Source organism: Trachymyrmex cornetzi, unplaced genomic scaffold (assembly GCF_001594075.2).
Source record: "Trachymyrmex cornetzi isolate Tcor2-1 unplaced genomic scaffold, Tcor1.1 scaffold392, whole genome shotgun sequence".
NCBI classification, from domain to species: Eukaryota; Metazoa; Arthropoda; class Insecta; order Hymenoptera; family Formicidae; genus Trachymyrmex; species Trachymyrmex cornetzi.
Genome location: NW_017298663.1, coordinates 809,259 through 828,915, shown reverse-complemented (window position 1 = coordinate 828,915; position 19,657 = coordinate 809,259). Strand labels below are relative to the sequence as shown.

Here is a 19,657-nt window from a genome sequence, read left to right as displayed (position 1 = left end):
TTCTCACATTCGATTGTGATTGGTCAATTTCTTACTCTCACTTCTTACTCCGTGTATTGTAGACGGGCCTTTACGTCATGCACATGGTGTGGTCGTGTTCGACGGGGTAATTTTTATATAAGTATAAATAATGACGTACAAACGTAAAAAGACTCACAGAGGCGACATACATTTGAAAAGGAATTGGCAAACGAAACGGAGGACGAAGGACTTGGACGAGGTGAACGGCGTCAATTTTGTTTAAACATAACCTCTTCGACACATGATCGGCCCGTCCTGTTTTTCACGTTTTGCGATCATCGCCGCGACAAATAACACGTGATTATTTTTAGATTGACGAGGATCTGAAGGAAGAGAACGCGAGGAAGCTGTTAAACCAGGAAGTGGACTTCGATAAGCCGGGAGCGGCCCAGTATTATTGCGTGCATTGCGCGTAAGTTCGCAATATAACAGTCTAACCTACAAATTCAAATCGATAATTGTTGAGGGTAACCTCTTCACCTCTGATTTTGATAAAATTAGTCTCATTCGATGCATTTTTGTACGAAATAAACAAATTTGGCAAAAAATTGTCGCTTTTTTGCCAGATTTGTTCATTTCATGCTGAAACGCTTTGAATGAGACTAATTTTATCAAAATTTGAGGCGAAAAGGCTAAACTCCACAATTACCATCAAATTGAACACATCTGGGGTGTCGAATACACGCTTCACACGATCGATTCAAGGTCTATGTATGTCGATGAATATAATAGGCTACAGAATGCAGGAGTGTAGAACGCAGAAGATTGGATGAAGTTGATTGGACGATGAAGATAGGATGAACTTTTGTGATCTGTGTTTTATATCCTGCGTATTGTGGCCTGTGCCCTATTATAATTTGAAGTATATTTCACTTGTGATCTACGACCTGTATAGATCGGGCTGGATTAAAAGAGAGTTGTTAATAAGAAATTTTTTTGTATGAAGAAATCTGGATGGAAAAGGGAATTTATGTAAGAAATTGATTCAATTTTTGCTTTGAGTTATATTACTTAATGCTTATTCTACAATGTGCTTTTTGTTCTTGTTTCTTGCTTTTTGGTATTTTTTACATCTTGTCTTCTTGCTTCTTACCCAGTTTTTTTATTTATGTCGCCCAAGATAAAAGTTAACAAACTCTGAAAGAAATACAATTGTCAATAAAACAGTTTATAAATCCATCATCAGCTCCGAAGAATTAAGAAAAGGAAAAGAAATATGTGTGAATACAAGCTAATGCTCAGAATTACGCAAGATGAATTACATGATTATGTCATGCAGAATTACAAATCTTTGGACAGGACTGTTCTAAAAAAATGTATCAAATAACCCCATCAGGGCCTCTATTCTTGAAAAGAATCGTGTACAAAAAACTAGGGAAATACTATAGTATATAAATGTAAAAAAAAAGGTTTTTAAGAATATTCACCAAATTTCTCACAATTTGTTTTTTAACGGTAAATCAGACAATTTAATAATAATTGCGTTACGCATGGTTTGCATGACTTCATGTAAGTAATATTATTTTTTCATAAAAAAAATTGTGATTCTCTGATATAATTATAAAAATCTGATTGTAACTCTTGTATAGCAAATCGCACAATTTGATGACAAAAATTCGACAAGTGGACATCTAATAGTTTGACCATTAACCCATGTATAGAGTATTTTCTTTCATGCGTTTTTTCGAATAATTTGTATCATGCGATTAATTGTACCAATGAGAACCCGAACCAAGGGTCAAAATGTATACATGTATTTACTTTCTTAATAAATTGCGTTTAAATTATACTCGAACATCCTGTGTTGGCTCATATCGGCATTGCTTATTGTTTTACATTTAACATTTAATATTTTTTACTTAATTTGATTTTAGGAGGTATTTTATAGACAAAACTGCTCTGCATACTCACTTCAATACTAAAGGGCATAAACGACGAATGAAAGCGCTCGAATTAGAGCCGTACACTATCCAAGAGTCGGAAAGAGCAGCAGGCAAAGGAAGTTACGTCACGCCACAAAAACGAAAAATTGAAACCATGACACAGGAAGATCTGGACATAAATGCTACGTTAGATGCTAAAGTAATGAAAATAAACGAATAGAGTTACCTTATAATTCATTTCGAATCGTTGTATCTTTACTGCGATGCAAGAAAGAAGAGAAAAAATTTAAATTAAAAAATTGCAATGATTAATAACTTGTATAGATTTACTTATGCTTTAAAGCATACATACAAAACTTTGATATGTGATGTTCGTCGAAGGACTTCTCACCCACTAAACTTTGAGAGAAATTACAGTTCAGCACTGTACGTTTCCGGTAATAAGGCTTACAAATCGTTTGCATATCTGTCGCCATATTTAGACTTCGATGAGAGATTCGCCAATGTAGACAAATTACAGAAAAATCTCGCATTGCGCGGGATGGATGTAGACATCGTTCTATTGAAGGAAGCGTGGGATTTCTATACAAAGGTGGTTGCGGACAGATATGCATTAGAAAACAATAACAAGAAACTGACGGATCGCATGAAAACTCTGCTGGAAAACGTCGAGCATACTGCTGAGCAGGAACAAGAGATGCTCAAGTTGCGTACACAGCTCAAGATCATACGGCAAGATTTAAAGATGATGAAGGAAGCGATGTGGGACCTGGATGAAGATGTAATAGAAAAGGTCTTGAAGTTACCGAACGAGTTGGATCCTAGAACGCCTGTCGGTGAACCGGTGATACTGAAGAGTGTCGGCAACTTGCCGGAGATATCGGAAAAGAAGAGAAGTCACCTCGATGTTGGGACTAGTCTAGACCTGCTAGAATACAAGAATTCTATGTGTTATTTCCTAAGCAACGACGCGGCTTTGTTCGAGCTTGCTATATTGGCACATGTAGGCCGAGTTCTCGGCGAAAACAATATGATTAAGGTAGCCGGTACGGATTTCAGCCGCAGTTTTGTGGTAGAGGCTTCCGGTTTGAATCACGAGGATCCTATGGCCAGTTTTGTGATAGAGAATCATAACGAAGTCGAGAGAGGTTCGCCAAATCGCATGCATCTGGTTGGTGGCGCAAGCTTAGTTTCTTTTCTGGCTTTGCATACAAAGCAGCTGATAAATCCCAAGAATTTCCCGCTTAAGTACTTTGCCACCGGCAGACAGTATATACCATCACCGCGAGATTCGCACACTTATGGCTTATTCACCATATGCCAGGCTTCCGTTGCACACTCCTTCATCATGGTGAAAGATGCAAAGAGCGAGGAATATAAAATCTTGTTCGAAGAACTTTTGGAGATTGTATGCAGATTGTATGACGATCTGTGCAATCATTATCGCGTCGTCATGCGACCCGCGTCCGAGTTGCAATCTTGTGAGGAAATGCGCGTATCTTTCGAGATGTGGTCGCCATTCTTGAACCGATACATCGAGATCGGTCACGTATCTACATATGGTGATTATTTCAGCAAGAGATTACTAATTGTCTATCAAACATCCACTGGCAGGGAGTTCCCTAGCATGATATCAGGCACCATTCTCTCCGTTCCGCGTCTACTGGCTTGTCTGCTCGAACAGAATCCCGACAGATTCGTGATTCCATCAAAGATTGCCGAATTTATACCGTCAGACAATTATATTATGTAAATCAGTTTGTAAATTATCATGAAAATATATATAATTTTGTCCATGATATTGCTCTTAAGATATTATTCTATTTCATAAAAAAATGTTAGGCAAACTTTTCAAGTTAACAGAAAGGACAATTAAAAGAAGGCCAAAAAGGAGCAAAAATAGTAAATAATAGACGTAATATAAATAATAATGTGAATGATTCATATATATAGTGAAAAAACGGTTTTGACTTTTATTTTAATAAAGTAGAATAAAATAGAAAAATAAGAAGTCGTAGGTTGAATATGAATTTTGATGACCAAAAATGCTTAATTTTTATCGTGCGAAGCATTTCAAATGATCTCTTATTATTATTGATGCTTTCTGAGGAAGACTGTTTCATCGTTACGTGTATAAAGCCAGTAGGTAAATGATACAAGCATAAAGATATAAGATCCACAAACGCTACAATTTTTCTTTCAATAAGTCAAGTATGTTCAAATAGGAATCGTGAAGCATCTCCGTGTCTTCGATAATTTATACTATTATTTTGTTTCTGTCTAAAGACGTCATTTCGGAAATGATTCTCTTATAGCAACTATCGTTCTAAGTCTAACATTTCTATATTATCCCAGTCGAATGTATGATTACGTTTTATATGTTCAGACATAACTGAATGCTTCGATAAATCCAATCTGATGTTGAAAAACACAGTAAGCCTACTTTTCTATTTTATTAAAATATTCCTTCTGACTGTTTTTAATAGACTGTGATTAGCCTTTTTTACAATATCCGATTACACTACTTCCTTTGGATCAAAATGATTGGATCCTTTGGATCAAAATGATTTTGGATTTGAAAGATGTTGCCATAAAACATTCGTATTGCTCAAAGAGCAATTAGTTGATTAGAATACGAATTGTAAAACTTAAAGAGACGATATTTTTAGATTAGAGTATATCAGTAATGTATATTTAAGAAATATATACATAATATACATAGATTATCCAGCTTTTGTATACAATGTAAAGGGTATTATTTATTATTATTAGGTCACTATTTTACAAGGTACCGATCGATGTAATGCAAAACTTCAAAAGCGACCTCTACCATAATAAGTATAATAATCATCCATTCCAAACGTACGTGATGACGATCGCTCAAGTGCGACGACAAGATGCTCACCAGTTCCAAACAGTGATTTAATCTCTCGTTCATCACCTACATAACCAATAAATATTTTACGAAAGCTAGAAACATAGAAATCAATAAAATATATATTAAACACTTACTTTCGTACGTTTTGCGATGCTAAAATATCCACAGGTTTGTTGATACAAACTTTCCAAATCGTCTCGTTCCCAGTAGAAATCAGGTGTATCCAACAGATCCGACGTTAAATTGATACGGTGTCTGAGAGCGAACAATTCACCCTGCTTCTTCAATACCTCGTGCTGCGTCATCTGAATCTTCTTACCAATTTTTAGATCTTCCGTAACAAATTCAATTGAATCGACATAACGATTTAACGATGCCTCCCATATGCCTAACTTGACAGATTGTGCCATGGCATTGGAAAACGTGTATTTATCCAAATTTCCTGCTTCCTGTGCCAGAATAATATCGCCATCCTTCAAGTGACTCTGTTTCCTATTAGATTCCGAGAATTACTGAATTTTTTTAAGCACTCACATTTATCAAAGTTTCTCACAGTTTATTTTATACGTGGAGTCCGTGAATATAAAAATATTTAGTAATAAAAAATAGAGATACCCGGGATCCGCATAAGTATAATTCATTAACTCGCTTTCGGTTTGAACCAATTCTTCTATATAACGATTTTGTTCGTAACGTCTCAAAAATTGCAATACGTTGCCACATTCGAGATCAGAAATATTCCACATAACAATGCTACCTTCTCGGAAGAAAAAGATCTCTCGTGGTTCATGTCCCACTTCATATTTGGCTACCGCATGTACGACATCAGGTAAAGCTGCAAAAAAAAAACAGTTCGAAATACAGAACAAATTTAATTTTAAATTTTATAATTCGGAAGCAGTAGAAAGGATCTTATTTATTTTAATGAAACAAAAGTTTTAATTGCTATATAAGTAAATGCATTTTATTTCAATATATTTGTACATATATTTGTATATGAATATGTGTATGTTTACAAATGTACATACAAAATCTTAATTCATAAAATATCGAATTTATGGGTAAAAATATTAAGTACGGAATCTATAGACGCTGCTCAAGATTCGAGATGGTCTTAAGCTAGCGCTTGAACCAATCAGAGACAAGGTATGCTGTAGCCAAAAATTATAAAATTATATTTAATCTGCATTAAAGCTAGAGAAATATCTAGCCAGAATTAAACAATATTGAAAAATGTGAAAATGGTGCATGCGTGAAAAAAAGTTCATTTTTACGTAAAAATTCGACATAAAATGTAGATAACAAAAAAAGTATATAAGTTAGCGCAAAAATCGCTGGTATTTCTTTAAATAATTCAATTGATAATAACTCAACCAAATTTCAAAACATTTGGATTAATTTTGTGGTAATTCTGGTGTCCGCCGTTTTTAAAAACACCATTCTGAGAAAAACGTGATTAAAGTTTCAATAACAATCCCTTTTCATTGTATTTTAAGTACATGGACGCACTAATTTCTAATCGAAATCGGTATAATCTATATTAAAATTGTATGTCAGCGTCATCTACAGTACATATATGTAACTACAACATCAAATAATGACGGAATTATTCATAAACGGAACAGTTTAATAGCAGCGTAGAGGCACCGATTGTGATCCATCGACATAATCAACTGTATCTTTGTTAATATTAGGAATTTCACTTTTGGATAAAAAATTTTATATCTTAAGACCCTAAACTATTGATTTAAGCAAAAAATTCGATTTTTTGAAAGTTTCAAGGTGGATTAACCCTTTAATTGTCTACTTTTTATATGCATAAGCATGACCAATATATAAGCGATACTTATCACAAATAAGTGAATTAAACCATGGACAATACAGCATATATTCGGTGACGTGCAAAAATTCATATTCACTTCGAATAATTACAACATCTCATGAAATCTCATGTAGTTGCTTACATCATTTATATTTCATAAAAATGTAAAATATCCAGAAAATTCAGTTATAAAGATACTTACGACTAGTTGATGTAGAGATTTTACTAGGAATATATAACTGTTGATCCAATAATCCATAAGCTAAAGTTTCCAAATTGTATTCCTCGGCAGTGGCTAATGCTTTCACAGTCCATGCCTAACATAGAAATTTCTTTTATACATATTACTCCTTTACTTTAAAAATGACACAACTGAAAAAATTAAGTTTCACAAAAGAGGAGCAAACCTATTTTTCAATTTGATAGAAAATTATTGCCTTATCAAATAATATTGACAGAAAGATATTCTTAATCTGATTTTCATACTTTTTGTGAATAATTGTTTAAAACTATCTTTTTTTTGTGACAATTTTACAGTGCCTCTTTATGAATTAAATTAGTCCACTTAAATTTATCAAGTTAGTTCATATTTGATTGATAAGTTAACAGAATAATGTTTATTTAACTCATACATAGTACAACTAAAAAATTATGTTTTTTTAGTTGTATGTTTTATGCCATTTTTTAAGTATAGAAGTGATACATCTTCTCTTTTTTTTTCATTACAGGCTTGTAAAATTAAAGCAATATTCTAATTCTTTACACAATAAACTTACATTAAGCTTTGGAATCTTGTCGTCATTTATTATGGTCCTATTTCTCCTAGATGGTCTTTTTTTTATTTGAAACGTAGATACGTTATCTACAATACCAATTCCATTTTCTTTTGGGTTAACTTTATCCAAGTAGATTGTAGAATTGTAAAAATGTTTCTTGTGAGTTATGCACATGTGATATATAGAAAATTCTGCTTTTATCACTGCTGTCCTTTCTCGCAAAATATTCAAACTCGGTACAATTCTTCGGTATGTATCAATGTCAATTTTACCTCTACAGTTCGATATCACAAATCTTTGAATCATTGCGAGAATCATCATGTTATTTTATTAAAAGTATACTTATTATGGTATACTTTTACCTTATATGCTATTTTTACACGTGCAAATAATATTTATACAAATACCTTTCAAAATCTTTACATAAAATTGGAAATAAATTTGTATTAAAACATTTATAACGAATGTACGATCATTCTGCGATATAAAATTTGAATATTTATTTATAAAATACTCTTCTCATCTCTTAATAAAAATGTACCCATTCAACTTTACTCAGAACGAAAGAACTCGAAGAAAAAGGGGGACGATTGGCCTAACAAAACAAATTATTAAGCGTTAAAGTTCGAAATTTTAGAGGTTAAGATATATGCTTTCCAACAAGAAAAATATACAGACTGTCACAGATAACTGAGACAACGGGTGCATCCAGAAGCACGACCGCTCACTGAGCGCTCGGTGAGCTCTTGCATCTGATTGGCATATTCCATTAGATCGAAAAATATAGACCAAACAGATACAAGAGCTCAATGAGCGGTCGTACTTCTAGGTGCACCTAACGTTTACAGTGGCTGTGTTCAGCAAACTCAACAGTTGAGTGAGCGCTCGCTGTTATTGGTGTATTCTTTTAGATCGTCCAACCAAATTTTAGATCTAGAAGAATACATCAATAGCAGCGAGTGCTCACTCAACTGTTGAGTTTGCTGAATGCAGCCAGTGTTTACACTGCTCGATTTATAACATCGATGTTATGAAATAGACCAATCATGGCTATTCCTCTGACGAATGGAATGACTGTGATTGGCCAGTTTCGTACATCGATGTTGTAACTTCGACGTAAATCGAGCCGTGTAAACGTAGTCATAGACCCATATGTTGGATTCACACTGCATCCGATTTGCTCTGCAACCTATCAGAAAACAGGATTCCGATGGATTTTGCTTCGTATCATCGAAATTCTGTTTTCTGATTGGTTGAAGAGTGTCGTACGACGCAAATCGGATGCAGTAGGAATCCAGCATAAGCCTTTAAACACGTGTTAAGGTCACAGCACAAACTTTTAACGCATAAAGCAAAATACATAAGTGAATCAACTAATCAGGCTATGTTCCAAAACTTCCTCTCCGAGGAAGATTTTACTCTATGCTATAGTGTACGTTACGTGTACTATATATTTCGAGTAAAATTTTTCTTTGAGAGGAAGTTTTGGAACGTAACCTCAGTATCTTTCCTTTTCTCTCATTCCATAGAAAAGAAGAATTTTGATTGGTTGATTTCCTTATGCGCTATTCATTATGCGTTACGCAAGAGTCTGTGCTGCGGCCATTAATCGGAGTTGGTGTCGTTGATGAAAGAGACCTTTAGACGAGATTGCACATGGATTATTGACAAGTTTCGCGTGGTGAAACTTTTTGCAGTTTTAAGCCAGTTTGTAAGGATAAAGGGAGGATTTTATTTTTGCGCAAGTATTAATTATTTAGGTAACGATCAGAATATTTTTTATCGGCTATATTTTATCAACTCTCCAGGATTTACTAACCTTCAAATTAACATATTCTTATTTTTTAATGTTACATTCCAAAATATCCCCTTTGAGGAAAATTTTACTCAATACACTATTGCATGTTACGTGTACTTATATATTTTGAAGAAAATTTTTCACGGACAGAACGTTTTAGAATGCTTAACTTTTTGTGAATGCATTTTCGCAAATAGCCACCCAAACCTTTTTATCATTAAGCGGCTCCGTTCACAAAAGATTAAATAAATGTTTCGATGAAAATTTCACAAAATTGTCAATGATATATATTTTTCAAATATTTCTTGTATTTTTTATATTATTACCAGGTTATTTTTAATGTCGCTACATTGTACAATCTTGCATGCTTTTAGCAAAACATGGTACTATCGTGTCGATTTTATAAAGAAAAGTATCCAGAAGTGGAGGACGTAGTGATGGTAAATGTACGCAGTATAGCTGAGATGGGTGCATACGTTCATCTATTGGAGTACAACAATATTGAAGGCATGATCTTGCTCTCTGAGCTCTCTAGAAGACGTATTAGGTCTATAAACAAACTTATCCGAGTAGGCAAAACTGAACCGGTTGTTGTTATTCGTGTAGATAAGGAGAAAGGTAACCGAAGATATTTTATTGTTTTAAATAAAAAATCAACAGAAAAAACTATATCGAGTAAATGAGAATCAAGTACATTAGTCAAAAATTAAATCATTTACATAAGTTTTCAAGTTATTTTATACAATTCTCATTTGTAATGAAATGTATTAATCATGGATTCTAGGTTACATCGATCTGAGTAAGCGTCGTGTGTCTGCTGAGGATGTGGAAAAATGCACAGAGAGATATGCTAAGGCTAAAGCTGTTAATTCAATTTTAAGACACGTGGCAGAGCTGTTGCACTATGATAATGATGACCAGCTTGAGGAACTCTATCAGAAAACAGCCTGGCACTTTGAAGAAAAATACAAGAAACAGAAGGCATCTGCTTATGATTTTTTTAAACAATCAGTATTGTAAGCAAAATCTAACTGCCCTTCTTTATTTATATTTGAAAAAAATATATTTAAATGTATCTCTCTCTGGAGATATATTTATGAACACAAACACTTTTAGGGATCCCTCCATTTTAGCAGAATGTGGTTTGGACGAACACACGAAGGAAGTGTTGCTAAATAATATCAAACGAAAACTTACTTCGCAAGCAGTTAAAATTAGAGCAGATGTAGAAGTTGCTTGTTATGGTTATGAAGGCATTGATGCTGTTAAGACTGCATTAAAAGCAGGCTTAGCTCTTTCCACTGATGAACTTCCTATAAAAATTAATCTAATTGCTCCTCCATTATATGGTATATGTTCTATATTATTTTTCAAATCAATCATGTATTAAAAATCATGATGTTATATCTTATATGGTGATCTTCAGTCATGACGACATCTACTCCAGAAAAACAGGATGGTTTAAAGGCGTTAAGTGATGCAATCGAAGTCATACAGAATAAAATAATGTCACTTGGAGGTGTATTCAACGTACAAATGGCAGTAAGTTTTATGCATAAATAATATTCATCTAATAGTTTCTTTGCATATTATAATAAAGAAATTATACTGTTTTTTTCTACAATATTAGCCAAAAGTCGTTACTGCGACAGACGAAGCAGAATTAGCGCGACAGATGGAACGAGCGGAACTCGAAAATGCGGAGGTTGATGGTGATGACGAAGAAGAGGTAGAAGGATTGGAAGGTGATTTTAGTGGTGGCGAAGGAGCCGAACAAAACAGCAAAGATATCGAACAGAATGGCAAAACTATAGACGAGAACGATAAAGAAGATGTATCCGAGGAAGATAATTAAAAAATAAATATATATATGGAAATAAAGTATTCTCGATTAACTAACAAACATTTGTATGTTTTTCAATTGAAATTAGAATTTAATAAATTTTCTATTGCCTTTTTGTTGGATATACCAGAACAATGTTTTAATAAATATGAAAATAAAAGATGTACAAATCAATATAATTTATAGAAATGAAATTTTCTACACTAACTTGATATACAATAAATAATCTAAACACATATTTTTATTTTTGATAAAAAATCAAACATTTCAATTCATACATGATATATTTAAGATGCGTTCTGAGTTAGAACGCACCTTTAAGTTAGAATATCTCAAAAACTTGACGTGATACGACATTTTCGCGGCCAGATTCGTAATCGGTGCATCAAAATCTATCAGAAACAACTTCGTTTACTTTAAGGCCAAAAAAAATGTCGAATTTTTGTCGACCAGTGTAATAGTTTCCTCTGGAATGCTCTAAAAAGTCATGCAAGCAAACAGGCTGATTTTTTTAGTATTAGATTTTCTAATTATTGTCATTGTAAATGGATTTAATAGACTAAATAGATATTGTTCTTAGGAGATACATGGAGAAATAATGATTCTTCAGGAAGACTTTTGTATTATTATTTACAACGTTATTTACAATTATATAATATGAAAAATAAAGTCAGTAAAAATAATTATTTTAGTTAAATATTATTATTTTTATGACAATGTTAGGTTAATAAGTTTATCAATTTTTCAAAGTATAACCATAAATTTCGAAATAGATTAATTTTATGAAAAATAAGTCGTCAATATGAGCAAAAGTATTAATTTTTGCTTATATTGACTAACTATTTCTTATTTTACTATAATTGGAAATAACAGGATTACCTGGATTTTTGTGTAAATTATAATCCGCGCGTCAAAATAAGGTACAAGTACAGAGTCGATAATATAGAATATGATACCGCACAGTTGGTGATTAATTTTTATTTCTATTACATTTATGTAATAATTATTATTTCCCAAATTATGAGACTGTTTTCCTAAACTTTCCCAAATTGTTCCCAAACTTTTGCAATAAAAAAAAACGAGAAATGTTACATATTTCTACTAACTATATGCTCGATTAATTTTCGTTGATTATGAATAAATTATTATTTCCTAAATTATGAGACTGTTTTCTTAAATTTTCCCAAACTATTCCCAAATTATTTCAATTAAAAAAAATAAGAAATCTTAAACTTGTCTGCTATCTGCTAAATATACGACGATATCAATAGATGGTGGATTGCACTATGAAAATTTTTGCGTATTCCAAAGATCATCGAAAAAAAGTGTCGCTACCTTTCTGCCTCTGACTGTACATATATATATATACATACATACACTGTCTTTAAAGCCAGCGGCACACGATGCTTATTTTCTTGCTGGATTGCTAGCTGAATTAGAATCTTGCCACCGTATTGGCTGCGATGCTGTCAGTGCCTAGTATCACAGCCAATACGATGGTAAGATTGTAATTCAGCTAGCAATCCAGCAGGAAAACAAGCATCGTGTGCCGCAGGCTTTGGAGACTCTAATGATAATCGTTTTCGTGCGCGTGAGGTTCGCAGAGACTCACTGCTCGACAGCTCGACGTCATTGATGATGGCGCGCGATTTGTCACGATTAGGTTAGAGGATAGCAGCGATAGTTATCAACAACTGTGATAACGGCGTGATAATGATAGTGGCATGTGTTGTTACAAACCGCGCGTAGTCTGGACAGGAATCCCGGACTGCCGCACACGAGCGCGAGAACGATCGAGAAAGCATTATTGCACTCTGAAAAGTGGAAGCATTGATACTTTGTCATTTTCATTGGTGAAAAAGGACGGCGATCCGCCATCCTCGAGAAAAACGAAAAATGCCATTAGTCGTAAGGAATTGTCCGCATCTGGCCAACCGCGGCGATCTCGCCTTCATCGAGGCAGTGATGGCCCGGGAAGAGTGTTTCGCTAAATGTAGTGACTGCGACACTCCCGGGCCGAACCTCTGGCTCTGCCTATTCCCCGACTGTCGTTGGGTCGGTTGCGCCGAAACGCATCTCGACCACAGCACCATCCACAACCAGAACTTCCCGACTCACTGTGCCCACATGAATCTGTCGACCAACAGGATCTGGTGCTATGCTTGCAAGAGCGAGGCAATCGCCAAGCATGTTCCATCACCTCCATTATCACCGACACAAGTAGAATTCAAGACTATGGGCAACAAGTTCGCCGGAGACGCTCCTGGCAGCATCGAGTCTAAGCTTGATGGTTTAGACAGGTTGATGTTCGATAAGTAAGCAAATGCTTGAATAATAATTTTTATAATTGGTAGTATTTATATCTAGATAATATTTCGTGCAAAAATACACTATTGAAATCCACTTACAATTGTTATTATGATAATGACAGAAATATTTGTTGAATTAAACTTGCCAAAAATCATATTTGCACTTCTGATAATGAGCAACAGTTACAATTTTTTACTGAAATATTGCTATAATATATATTATATATTTACATATAGCATAATATATTATTTATAGCATAATATAGTATTTATGCATAATATGTATTATATGTATATATCCTTTATTTTACAATGTTACTGCAAAGTTGCTATAAAATTGCTGTACTCATTTTGGACGTTTTTTTTTTGCTTGCAATATTGCATCAAGGAGTACTTACCTTGTTGGTAATTTGATTGTAACATATTTCAGCAAGTTTTGATTATGTTTTTATTATAAAAAAAATGCTAGAAAAATGTTATCTAGATGAGAAGTCTGTTTTTTTCTGTAGCTGAATTAATATATGTATACTTTTGAAATTTTGAAATGAAATAGGTTTGATAGTTTACAAAAGTAAAGAAGAAGATTCTAGTGCAGTCTAATGCAGGATAAAAGAAAGAAAAAATAAGCTTAAGATTTCTATATTCATATTGGTCCCTTACCTCAAAAGTAATACAACAAAAGTGATAAAAAACTTAAAGTTTCCCGGAAATTAAATCGTGATATTATTTGACTAATCAAACAATATCGACAAAAAAAGAATATGTTCTTAATATGGTTAAATGTTATTTTTGTCTTTTTCGTTTCACAACTCTTAAAATAATCAATATTTGAGTTGTAACGATTTTGATGGTTTTGTTATGAAGAGTTTAGTTCACTTTTAATGATTGGTAGGATAATGTTTACTTGATTCATTCATTGTAATAATTTGAAAATCACATATTTTTTAATTATATTACTTTTGAAATAGAGAGATGATATGCAAAGTTAACGTTGGAAGTCTACAAGAAATGTACAAGAGTAATTATTTTTGCATTAAAAGTCTTATGTTTATATGCAAAGCTAATGCCCGTATTCATAGTCAGACCTTGTACTTAAGACTTCTTTAAATTTATCTTTAGATGCTCAGCAGCCAATGAAATAATTTGTAGAGTATTTGAAGATTAATTTAAGGAAGCCTGAAATAAGGCCTGACTATGAATACGAGCATAAGGCTTTTATCGGTAAAAATTTCTATATGAAATGTGCAAGTAATCATTTTAGCAATCTTATAAAGAAATCTTATAAAGATTTCTAATGCTGAAATAATTATTTGTATATTTTTATTCTGAAACAAGCTCTATTTAATTAAAACTAGTTTTTTCATCTCCAGAATCTCATCTCTAGAACTCAGTAATTAATGATCGATCTTAGAATGATTATTAATTGATTTCGTCAATTGATTTCCAATTGGTCATTTTTATTAATAACAAGATTTATTCTGGATAAAAATAATATATTCAGCATGAGTTAAATTAAGTTTACAATTGCAATTTTATGAGAAAGAAGCATTTAATATATTTTTTTAACAGGTTTTATGGAGATTGGTCAATAAATAGAATCAATTCAGAGAAAGTAAGTTCATTTAACGAACGATCTGGGGATTCCCCCGATAGTACAGACTCAGATGAGAGCAAAGACTTCTCTGGAAAGCCCAGAGGTTTAGTGGGCTTGCAGAATATTGGCAATACATGTTACATGAATGCAGCATTACAAGCCTTATCTAATGTGTCTCCTTTAACTCAATTCTTCTTGGATTGCGGCCATATGGTCAGTTACATGTCGAAAGACAGGAAACCTGGACTGAGTCTGAACTACCTGAACCTTATTCGAGATATGTGGAACAAGAAAACCAGAGGATATGTTGTGCCACATGGTATCCTCTCAGGCATCAGGACAGTACATCCAATGTTTAGAGGATACCATCAACATGACACACAGGAATTTCTCAGATGTTTCATGGATCAGCTACACGAGGAATTAAAGGAGCATATTGAGGATGATAGAGACATCCAGCTGCGCCTGAAAGGATTGGGAGATCAATCCTCAGAGGACGAGGATGAGACCGAAATTGATGGCAACGCATCCAGTCAGTCCGACGCCGAATATGAAACCTGTGATTCAGGCGTGAGCGAACAAAGCTCTCTGAGCGATGAAGGTGAACGTGGCACAAAGAGACGTTACTCTCGTGTGTCGCAGACGGAAAAGCTACGAAATAAATTTACCAGTAGGAACATGAAAAAATCGAACATTGAACCGACGTTGCCGTTTGCTCCACCGCAACGGTCTCCGCAAAACTCTCCGGCCAAGCATCGCACCAAGAAACAAATAAAAACGCGTAGCATCATCAGTGATACTTTTGATGGTAAGCTCTTGAGTAGCGTGCAGTGCTTAACATGCGATCGAATTTCTACTCGAGTGGAGACCTTCCAGGATTTGTCCTTACCCATTCCAAGCAGAGATCACATCGACATGTTGCATCAAGGTTCGTTGACGCCACAGAAGGCTGGACCATGCTCAGACGTAGTCTACGTGACCAATCAGTCAGGCTGGTTGTCATGGTTCTTGCAATGGATGCGTTCGTGGTTTTGGGGACCAGTGGTCAGTTTGCATGACTGCCTCTCAGCATTTTTTAGTGCCGACGAGCTCAAAGGCGACAACATGTACAGCTGCGAAAAATGCAATAAGCTGCGGAATGGCATCAAGTTCTCCAAAGTCTTGGAATTGCCCGAGATATTGTGCGTTCATTTGAAAAGGTTTCGCCATGAACTAATGTTCAGCTCAAAGATTGCCAACTACGTTTCGTTCCCCCTCGAGGGTCTCGATATGAGACCCTACTTGCACAAAGAATGCGTGTCTAAGATCACTACTTATAATCTGATATCGGTCATTTGCCATCATGGTACGGCTGGCGGTGGCCATTACACCTGTTATGCATTAAATCCCATTGCCAACAAGTGGTACGAGTTCGATGATCAGTGTGTCACGGAGGTATCACCGGAAACGGTAAAGCATTGCGAGGCATATGTACTGTTCTACAAAAAATGGTCGCCAGAGATATTACAGTTGCGCGACAAAACCATGGAGTTGATGGAGATATCATCCCGCGAGGTGTCTGATTTAAATTTTTTTGTGTCTCGACAGTGGATCAATCGCTTCAATACATTCTCTGAGCCTGGTCCGATCGATAACTCCGATTTTCTGTGTCCGCACGGAGGAGTAATTCCTGTTAGAGCGCAATTTGTTGACAAGATTAGTATGCCCATACCGCAAGCAGTTTGGGAATACTTATACAATGCGTAAGTTTCTGACAATAATATTATTATAGTAGGATTCCGTTTATTGTATTTTATTAAAGCACACGATATTGTTTTTACTGCTGAATTGGTTGGATTTGCGTATACTTGTTACCATATTGGCTGCAGTACTTAGTAGTGCAGTACTAGCACCGCAACCAATACGATAGCAAGTATGCAAGTCCAGCTAGCAATTTCAGCAGGAAAAGAAGCATCATGTGCCGCCGATTTTAATGAAATGTAAAATAAATAAATTTGTCCTCATTTTTAAATATATGAACTCATAATTGAGTTCTTATTATCTGAACCATTCGAATAATAACGAGTTCAACGTTAGTTTTCTGATTATCAGTTCTTATTATCGAAATTAAAAGTCCTGATAGAGAGAAGATCTAATGAATTTTCATTATCCAAATTATTCAATTATCGAACTGTCCTGTCTCTCAACATGTTTGAATAAACGGAGTTTTACTGTACTTTTTGTATTATGTTTTGTACATACATACATACACACACACACATATATATATATTTCTAATATCTATTTCCTTTTTTTAGATTTGGGGGAGGCCCAGCCTGTACGCATCTGTACGAGTGTCCGACATGCGAAGAAAAATACGAATCCTTGCAAAAACGTAGACAGTACGAAATGGAGCTATTCCAACGGTTAAATACCGACAATCCCACAGCCATTTATGCGTTGGCTATGGCATGGTTGAGACAATGGCAGAGCTTTGTCCGAGGCAAAGAAACACAGCCACCAGGACCAATCGATAATAATTCCATTGTTGTAAATAAAAACGGACAAAATAGTCTTAAAGTTGGTAAGTCTTCTATCTTGATAAATAAACAAGTCTTTTTTTCTTGAGCATTTGTTAATAATTATAAGAATTCATAATAATTATCATATTGTTATGAAAAGTTTTTTTTTTACACAAATTCTCCTTTTTTATAGGCTCGGATTATGGCCAGATCCCCGAAGAATTGTGGCAATTTTTTCTGACTACGTATGGCGGTGGACCAGAGCTAATGCTCCACTCATGTCAACGACCGGTGTCCACTCAGCCTAACGTTTCTGTACATTCCGCGTCAAATCCAAATTTGATAGATTCGAATTTTAAATGCAATCGCGTAGAAGCTAAGTCTAACAAACTTTGTACGACCAGGAGCTCGGAGACGATTTCGCAACAGGACAGCGCGATCGAGAGCCTAATTTCAAACAGCGACTCCCATCAGACGCAAAGGGACGTTTGTGAGTGAGTAGGCTGTGCGAATTGCGATTTCGCAGTCTTGTTAATCACACGACAAATATTTCCATTGGTTTTCTTTAGTTTGGTTTCTAAGTAATCAGATTTTATTCTACTTTTCTCTAAATTCCACACTTTTGAAGTTTCACGCTAGGCTCGAATAGTCCTTATTAAATGTTTACAGATGAGACAATCTCGATTTTGGAAATAAAACAATTATTGTCATTTTATGAGTTGAAGGTAAAAAGACAATCGGATATTTTTGTATTAGTAGCAATTTTTGTACAAAATTTGTAAAGCTGAATTATGTGCATCACGTGCTGAATCTAAAAATATTCAAGTCAAAAAAAAACTGTATGGGTACATAATCGGATGCATTTATCATAACATATACTGTAAATATCTTGATGACGGTAATTTGTATTTTGTCATAATGTATAGCGGCATATTAATCTCGCTTAGAAAAACTAAAAATAGAATATTTATCTCTTAAGCCTGTGGCATACAATGCTTTTTTCTTCTGCTGGATTGTTTGCGTTTTAACAAGTTACTAGAGTTGTACACAGAATACAGAATTTCTAGTAATTTACTAAAACACAAGCAATCCAGCAAAAAAACATACATCATGGGCCACAGACTTTGCTGTGGAAAAGAACCAAGAATGTCATACGACACATTTTTCTTTTCTTTCCAAATCATCGGTTTGGAAAATGGAATGACACTGATTGCTTTAAGTCCATTGCTCTGATGCTGTAAAGTGTCGATTGTTCATCGACATGGAATTTCACCGTATAATTTCATCCATTTGGGAATATTATATATGACGGAAAACGTAGTTATAGTACAAAAAGGATTTGCTATAGACGATTATTATTTAAATACAAATCTTTAGTTCGTACTTTTTCCCAAAGTCTAGGCCGTAACATCTGCGCAATCTTGATATAATTGTATTATATTTTTTATATTGAACATTCACCGGCGTGTGCATATCATTCCTGCACATAGATACAAGTGGCTTTCATTTTCGAAGTTATATACATAATGTCATCACTTCTTCATTGGCGGGATAATCTACATCTGGAAAGAAAAATAAAAGATACAGAAGACTGAAATCGATTTTATTTAAAAAGAAAAAAAATGCTCAATTATAATGTATGTTGATTTAAGCGGCAACTGACGAAATTGTACACCGTGATGCAAAAAATTTTAATTCATGTTTTGTTCTTTAACAGATGGAATTATTGTTGTTATTTAGTAAATTTATTGCTGTATACATATTTCTCATAAGATTCATAGAACCGGTAAGGGTTAGCATACAATTCGCCGATTTCTTTCGCCTTTTTCTCAAACATGAAACAGTTGAGGTTAGCAATTATTTATTTAATCAACAAAATGTGCTTCTTAAAGTTTCTATTTCCTACAACCACATTAAATTGTGAATGATTCCATTTTTTGCATTACGCGTCAAGATAAATTAGTTTTTTGTGTGCCATCATGTTAGGTGAACAAAAATCTCTCTTATCTTACTTTATACTTTTGTTTGTTCACAAATTTTTGAAAATTTCTCACATGATGTTCAAGTATTTATCAAGCACGACTCTCGATTGTATCATGTATAAAAATGGAGAGGAGAAAGGTTGCCATGGTTTATAATATTTAAGAATTTATTTAGAATATTAAATATTAATGTTTATAATGTATATGTTAAATTACAACATATATTTTCTACATACCTTTGTGATAGGTA

At 34.2% G+C, this 19,657-nt stretch overlaps 5 protein-coding genes across 6 annotated transcripts; 4 read left to right on the top strand and 1 right to left on the bottom strand.

The window, feature by feature from the left end:
• The first annotated feature begins 62 nt into the window (after positions 1-62).
• Positions 63-2,203, top strand: LOC108764058 (zinc finger protein 593 homolog). The gene is made up of 3 exons (XM_018512065.1): positions 63-220; positions 333-433; positions 1,896-2,203. Exons 1-3 carry the CDS (start codon positions 131-133, stop codon positions 2,122-2,124), a joined length of 420 nt encoding a protein of 139 aa, XP_018367567.1. The 5' UTR covers positions 63-130; the 3' UTR covers positions 2,125-2,203.
• Positions 2,132-3,710, top strand: LOC108764057 (Seryl-tRNA synthetase-like insect mitochondrial protein). The gene has a single exon (XM_018512064.1). The coding sequence runs from the start codon at positions 2,209-2,211 to the stop codon at positions 3,655-3,657; it is 1,449 nt and encodes a 482-aa protein (XP_018367566.1). The 5' UTR covers positions 2,132-2,208; the 3' UTR covers positions 3,658-3,710.
• Positions 3,711-4,637: 927 nt separating this feature from the next.
• On the bottom strand, positions 4,638-7,817 carry LOC108764074 (required for meiotic nuclear division protein 1 homolog). The gene is made up of 5 exons (XM_018512088.1): positions 7,381-7,817; positions 6,807-6,921; positions 5,398-5,617; positions 4,917-5,274; positions 4,638-4,845 (listed from the first exon to the last, which is right to left on the bottom strand). Exons 1-5 carry the CDS (start codon positions 7,699-7,701, stop codon positions 4,681-4,683), a joined length of 1,179 nt encoding a protein of 392 aa, XP_018367590.1. The 5' UTR covers positions 7,702-7,817; the 3' UTR covers positions 4,638-4,680.
• A 1,168-nt stretch (positions 7,818-8,985) lies between these two features.
• Positions 8,986-11,148, top strand: eIF2alpha (eukaryotic translation initiation factor 2 subunit alpha). Its single transcript, XM_018512085.1, has 6 exons — positions 8,986-9,140; positions 9,553-9,796; positions 9,963-10,194; positions 10,295-10,527; positions 10,605-10,720; positions 10,809-11,148. Exons 2-6 carry the CDS (start codon positions 9,559-9,561, stop codon positions 11,031-11,033), a joined length of 1,044 nt encoding a protein of 347 aa, XP_018367587.1. The 5' UTR covers positions 8,986-9,140; positions 9,553-9,558; the 3' UTR covers positions 11,034-11,148.
• A 1,356-nt stretch (positions 11,149-12,504) lies between these two features.
• Positions 12,505-19,547, top strand: Usp20-33 (Ubiquitin specific protease 20/33). 2 transcript variants are annotated; one of them, XM_018512166.1, is made up of 5 exons: positions 12,505-12,520; positions 12,618-13,336; positions 14,900-16,666; positions 17,222-17,487; positions 17,619-19,547. In XM_018512166.1, exons 2-5 carry the CDS (start codon positions 12,918-12,920, stop codon positions 17,921-17,923), a joined length of 2,757 nt encoding a protein of 918 aa, XP_018367668.1. In that variant the 5' UTR covers positions 12,505-12,520; positions 12,618-12,917; the 3' UTR covers positions 17,924-19,547. The 2 variants fall into 2 exon arrangements, with proteins under 2 accessions (XP_018367668.1, XP_018367667.1); XM_018512165.1 differs by lacking the exon at positions 12,505-12,520 and having other exon boundaries at positions 12,524-13,336.
• Positions 19,548-19,657: the final 110 nt, after the last annotated feature.